Source organism: Melampsora larici-populina, assembly GCF_000204055.1.
Source record: "Melampsora larici-populina 98AG31 unplaced genomic scaffold MELLAscaffold_51, whole genome shotgun sequence".
In the NCBI taxonomy this organism is placed as follows: Eukaryota; Fungi; Basidiomycota; class Pucciniomycetes; order Pucciniales; family Melampsoraceae; genus Melampsora; species Melampsora laricis-populina.
Window position 1 is genome coordinate 175,440 of NW_006768815.1, and position 6,355 is coordinate 181,794.

Below are 6,355 nucleotides of genomic sequence, written 5' to 3' on the forward strand. Positions count from 1 at the left end.
TATTTTGAATAAAGTCTGGTTTGATAGGGTCATGGATTTCCTACTGATGGGCTGGATGGCTCTTATAATTCACCTCATTCTTATAGCTTATAAATAAAACAGACTTCATTCTCATAGCTTATAAATAAAACAGGTACAAATTTCTTCCAGTCTTATATAGAGGGACAAGCTTTGATAGAACACGGGTTGTTCTCAGTAGCAAAGTGCCTATTGGTACGAGAAAGATAGATAAGAATGAATGAGAAAGGAAACTGAAAAGTAAGAAAAACATTCATTCTTATATAGGAAAGACATCTCATACATACAACCAAGGTAGAGTTGAGTAAATTGAGAAGGAAACAAATGTAATGATGTCAGAGTAAAAATGAAAGAAATGAAAAGACATCATAAGAAATTAACAATGACAATGTGGTCATAATATGATACTGAATGAGTAAAGAGTTAATTATCTTGAGATCTTACATCCTTTCCAAATGCGTATTTTGTCTTAAACTATCATTGGAGAAACAGACTGAAATCTGTTTCTTCATCTGATAAATCTCATCTGACCTTCTCACTTAAGTTCAATCAGGTATATCAAGCAGTTCTGTTTCAAGGTGATTGAGAAAAATGTATTCTTTGCTACCCTCCCTCATTGTGTCTGCCAACAAAAATCCTCACTGCCTTCGCACAAAAAGAATGACTCAATATAAGATGCAATAAAAAAGAAAGAACATTCAATTTATGTCTGCCAAAAAAATCCAAGACTGTATCTTAATGATATGAAAATTCAAGGAAACACATGCCCATATGGTTTTCATACACGATCCAACAACTTGAAGCTCATTCAGTGCAGTTAATTGAGACCAAAACTAGAAGTGGAATAGTAGAAAACCGACAACGGGGATGCGCAGGTGACTAAGAAGCCAAGAAGCTACATTGAAAAAAACTGGAATTTTTCTTTGCCACTTCTTAAAGACTCATCAATGGTTTGTAGATCTTGTCTACATCAAGCATTCCTGCTGTTATTTGCTAAAAACTTGGCATCTAATTAATTACTGTGATACTGCTAATACAATCTATTGAGATGATTATGTTAAGACTGAACCCTGTACCTCCATCCTCTTGATCCTTTCAGCTGCAATATGTTGCAGTAGAGCTTGAGCACCATCAACATCAGGAAGACGAAACTGAGCAAAGGTATTGACTCTTTTATGAAAAGCATTGTGTACGAGGATAGAAAGAAAATTACGTCGGTTTAGATACTCAAGTAAAGGTTCATCTATCTCGCCATCTCCCATACCAATCACATAATCAAACTCATGACCTTCAGCAATAGCGTTTTCAATAAGAGTTTTTGTAAGATCTGTCTTGTCTTTATCTGCTAGTCGGATGCTTAGAAACGTTTGACTAGAGGGTAACTCAACCAACCAATCTTTTAAGCCTTCATCTTGGATCCTCTGCTTGACAGTCTGGAAATATCGGACCACTGTTTAAAGGCACCAGTGTGCCAGGAATTAAAACAAACATCCAGGAATGATTACAATCAGTATTTCTTTGCTTTGATCATGCAAAAGACGATGAACAATGTTTTAGAATGATATGGAGAAGAATCTGAGTAATTCTTAGCACTGACTAGACTTCAAGTCGAGTTGGTTTCCAAAATGAACGCGATGTGAATATAGCCTGTCAGGGTAAGGCTCAAATTGATTATCTTTTATGTGTCTATCTCGATTCAATTCTATTAGCCAACAAACAGGAAAGGCCCCGGCAAGAAAGTCAACAAATTCTTTCATTATTAATGTAACGGGAATTAAAGATTACCTTCATTAAATTCTGAAAGTCATCGTGACGGGTTTCTAGAAAATCAGCAAATGCAATGATTTCTTGTTGTAAAAGGCAAAAAGGTATAAAAAATGTTGACTTGCTTTTGCTAACTTCCTCACAGATCTTTTTGATCCTCTGCACTTGTTCTTGAGTGCCCGTCGGGGCAGTTTTGATGACCTTCCCTTGAAAAAGCACTTCGACTCCCAACTCAGCAGAGATTGTGAGGTGAGGTATATTGTTAAAACGTCCAAGGAGCTCCTTAGCGGGACCTCCTGAGGAGATGACCAGATCTGAAGTCTTAGATATGTCCATGAGTATTTTTTCTAGCTTTGGATGGTCTTGCTTGCCAACGTCGTGACCCATTAAAGTACCCTACAATTTTGAACAGGCAAGAAGTATAGTTAGGGAAGCATATTATGGAAGAATAAGCCTTGATGAAGGAGCAGGGTACCTACATGATAGTCAAGAACTAATAGTAGTCTCTTAGAGTGAATAGCCTTTTCAACTTCATTGTCTTTCCATCCTAAAACTGGAACGTTCAAGGGAGCCCTGCCCAAGTTTAAAGTGGCTATCCCTCGCTCGAATGGCTTTGCGATGGATTGAGTGCTGATTAGGATCGCACTCACCAGAAAATTTATTAAACGCATTTCGGATGTAAAGAGAAGATGATAGAGTAGCTATGTTGTATATCGGAAGCTGCTTCACGGTTTGTAATCAGATCTCAGAATGTAGACAAATAAACAAATCGCAAAAAGCAAACAGCTATAGCACTTGAGCTTTTATGGGTCAGAGTCCTCAGCGAGTGTCATATTGAAAATCCTCCCTTGACAAGTGGAAAAATTTAGCGTGGAAGTGGAAAGTGCGGAACTTCATACATATCGTACAGACAGCTCTCAAAGAGCACCGTACAAATCAGGACGGTGGCATTCTTAGAACAAGTTTCATCCTAAGAGCGTTGGGAGACAAAAATGATACAAAGTACGTTTTGGGTACAAATCGTTGGGTAGGTAAACAACGTGAATCAATGTGCAAAGAGATAGGGAACCACGAGAAAAGAAAGGCAAAAAGAAAGGCCTATCAATGTTTTTGAAAGACCTCATCTCGATTTTTGACGCCTATGATGCCAAGAGCATGTCGAAACTCACGGTGTAAGACTTCTTCAAGTTCTTATGTGTTACCTCCAACGTGGTTGTGCGGTGTGAACGGTCTCTTGAGCTCACTACAGCCCAGAGGCCTATACGACACCTCGCTGCAAGTCTTCCACTGTCCATCCATAACTACTTGGAGTTGCTCTGGGAGGCTTCTTTCAACATATTGAAAGACTGTTACGTCAACGCCCAACACCATGTCAACTCTCATGGTATAATGACAGAACTTGATGATGGTTGGCTACCCATCCGCATAGTTGATCAAACGCTCCATCCCCCAGTTGAGCACTGCCCAAAGTGCTCAAGGATACGACCTATGCAATCAAGGCTAGGTCATTGTTTGGATACCTATATGATGTTGATGGATGTTATACCATTGAACACTTTTCTCTCTACTGTCAATTTAAGCAAATCATTATCAACATAATGCATAAGAACTGACTGACCTAACAAAGTCCCTCTCGGCGAGCAAGCCTGATCATGCCTACTAGGAAGGGGAGACTTTTACCCAAAATCGGGTGAGGCTAAAGGGTTTGGGGTATAAAGATTCCTACGGTGGCTAAATAAGTAGCCGGTCCTTGACTGCTACAAAAACAAATCAAACAATGAAGAGTGTACAAAGATAGAGCGCTATCATAGCGCTCTATCTTCCGGTATAGACTGACACGGTATATATTCATCGGGATTCATTGGTTTCGGATTCTCCCTGGAGTCACACAAGGTCGCTATTAATTTGAAGGTGCTATATAGTAGTGAATAGGATTTGTTTATCCATCCCAAGAGTTTGTTGCCATACGTCGCGGGCGAGTCTGTTCCAGCCTTGTTCATGGGTTTGACACACAAACAAGAACTTGGGAGGATTCTGTCCCATAACAACTTGGGAATACTGGATGCCAGAAGTTACAAGTAGCGTGAAGTACAGTGAATGCCAAATGGTTTTCAAACGATGATAACGAACTCTCGCGTTCTCTCATCAATTAAATAACTTCTTGTCTTACCTTCTGGTATTTGATTAAATAACTTCTTGTCTTACCTTCTGGTATTTGCCTCACACCTTCAATTGCATCACATGTGACTGAAGTTGGATAAAACATTTGTCTTGGTTTAACAGATAGCTCTTCCAAACTCGATCCGTAATACAAAACTCGACTTCCATTTATACGACGAACTATTGGAGCCCGGAGGTGTAGGCTAGGCTTTGCTGAGCTGGCAGAAAGCCAATGAACTTTGGATCTATATGAATATTTTCATTAAATTATTCTCTTCTCATCCTCACATCTGACCTCCTCCGTCAATTTCAAACATATCCAATTATAAAATCACGATGCATGATTTCATCATTTTTGTAGGTATGCAACATTCTATCCACCTTTGGATTTTGAATTTCTATCTCTGTTTGCGGTTTTGGTAGAGGCCGGTAGGTGTCGGTGGAACGGAGGTCGGAGACGTGACATGGCGGAACAGTATTTGTTCCAGCTTATGGGACGTCGCCCGTCCGTCGGGTAAGCCGGGGAACCAGTGACAGTCAGCTATGTGATCTGTCTCAACCACAAGTGAGCCTTCAAGTGAGATGAAGTATGAAAAACTCAAGTTCTCCCCCAATGGCCGGGCACGCTGGTTCATCCAAACATCTTCCCTCCTAAAATGACTCCATCTCCTCGTATTCTCACGATACAATCTCATGTCGTTCGAGGCTATGTTGGTCAGAGAGCCTCGTCTATCTGAATCTCAGTGATCGAAGAATTCACCGTTACCCATCGATCGACAGGTAATAAGTCGGCTACATTCCCACTTCAGTTATTAGGTTGGGATGTCGATGCCCTTAATACTGTCCAGTTCTCTAATCATCTCGGTATGTTCCTTGTCCTTTTGTCTCCTCTTTCATCCTCGCCAGCTAGCTGATTCCAATATTCTTCTTCATAGGATATGGGCATCATGGCGGAGACAAGATGTCAGTGGAACATCTTCAAAGCTGTATAACTGCTCTGCATGAGAACGGTCTTCTTACGCATAAAGCTCTTCTCACTGGTAAGTAACCTCATCCTCTTACATTCAAGTGGTAGCGAGATGATTGATTGGTTGATCATGTTATGTTTTCCCTTACAAAGCGAAGGTTTCACCCCAGGTACTCAAGGTGTCGAAGCTTTAGAAGAGTTTGTGCAGAAACTCCGGGCGAACAATCCTCAAGCTGTATATCTAGTTGATCCAGTCATGGGGGTCAGTGTAATTTTCCATCTCACACCTCCATTGTTCGGTTCCTAATGTGTCCCTCTTTGTTGATGTCAAATAGGACAGCGGCAAGCTCTGTGTCGATTCCGAGGTACCGATGCACTATAAATCTTTACTGAGAACAGCCACCCTCGCGACTCCGAATGATTTTGAAGCCGAGCTTCTCACCGGCATTCGTCCTGCAAACATAGCCAGCCTTTCAGACTGTCTTCGTGCCTTTCATACTCAATACGGAATTCCTCACATCGTCATCACCTCAGTCGCCCTTCCAGCCAGTACAGTGAGTCACTTGAGTGACACGATCATCAATCCCGACTCCGAAGGGAGCGTCTTAGTCTGTGCCGGCAGCACTCGACTTGATGGTGATACTCTGGGCATCTCCTGGGCCATCGTCTTTCCACGAGTTGCTCAACAATTTGTTGGTGTTGGTGATCTGTTTGCTAGCGTCCTCCTTGGTCACTTCTTGAATCTCTCTGGCCCCCATCAACTTTCTCGAGCGGCGGAGTTAGCCCTTGCAACTGTGCAAGGCATCATCTCAGCCACCTACTCTGATGCGAAGGTCGAACTTGAAATGCTTTCCAAGTCAACCCTTGATCCTCAGCAACTCAGAGTACAGACTGCCCGAGCCCTGGAGTTGAAGATCGTTCAGAATCGGCAGCACATAGAACGGCCGGATGTGAAGTGGAAAGCACGTGCTATCTGATCTTCGGTAAGCTTTACATTCACTTCTCACCTCTCCTTTTCCCCCTCGATATGATGAGCAAAATAGTGTCGCCCCAGACCGAGAAGTCTGACCATCCATTGGGTGATCAGGCTGTGTGGACTGACATAATAGCACATGCCAAACTCAGTGCAAACTCTGATCTCTTTTGTCCGATCCTCATTCGATTTTGACTTTCCTGCGATATGAGCTAATTCCTGAATCCAATTGTTGACTGATTTGTAGCCGAGCTGTTGTAATACCTCTGAATGTATTTTTCGAACTTTACGGTTCCATACGAGTGCAAAGTTTTCAGGGTTAGTTGATCCTTCTCCACTTTTCTCTCAACTCAACAAGCCTTGTAGCACATCAATCGAAACGATGATAAAACATATTCCATGCTAAAACCGAAATCATACTCCCTTGGAGTAGTCTGACGGACAGCAATTGTATTCTAAGAACGGCTAGCTGA

The 6,355-nt window shown here is 41.7% G+C and overlaps 2 protein-coding genes across 2 annotated transcripts; one reads left to right on the forward strand and one right to left on the reverse strand.

The window, feature by feature from the left end:
* Nucleotides 1-1,070: 1,070 nt before the first annotated feature.
* MELLADRAFT_111171 (uncharacterized protein) lies at nt 1,071-2,453 on the reverse strand (the record flags this gene model as incomplete). Its single annotated transcript, XM_007415530.1, has 4 exons — nt 1,071-1,468; nt 1,616-1,720; nt 1,833-2,178; nt 2,262-2,453. The coding sequence occupies 4 exons, from the start codon at nt 2,451-2,453 to the stop codon at nt 1,071-1,073; spliced, it is 1,041 nt and encodes a 346-aa protein (XP_007415592.1).
* Nucleotides 2,454-4,598: 2,145 nt separating this feature from the next.
* MELLADRAFT_67224 (uncharacterized protein) lies at nt 4,599-5,886 on the forward strand (the record flags this gene model as incomplete). The annotated part of the gene is made up of 5 exons (XM_007415424.1): nt 4,599-4,656; nt 4,723-4,806; nt 4,878-4,982; nt 5,068-5,171; nt 5,245-5,886. 5 exons carry the CDS (start codon nt 4,599-4,601, stop codon nt 5,884-5,886), a joined length of 993 nt encoding a protein of 330 aa, XP_007415486.1.
* Between the last annotated feature and the right edge of the window lie 469 nt (nt 5,887-6,355).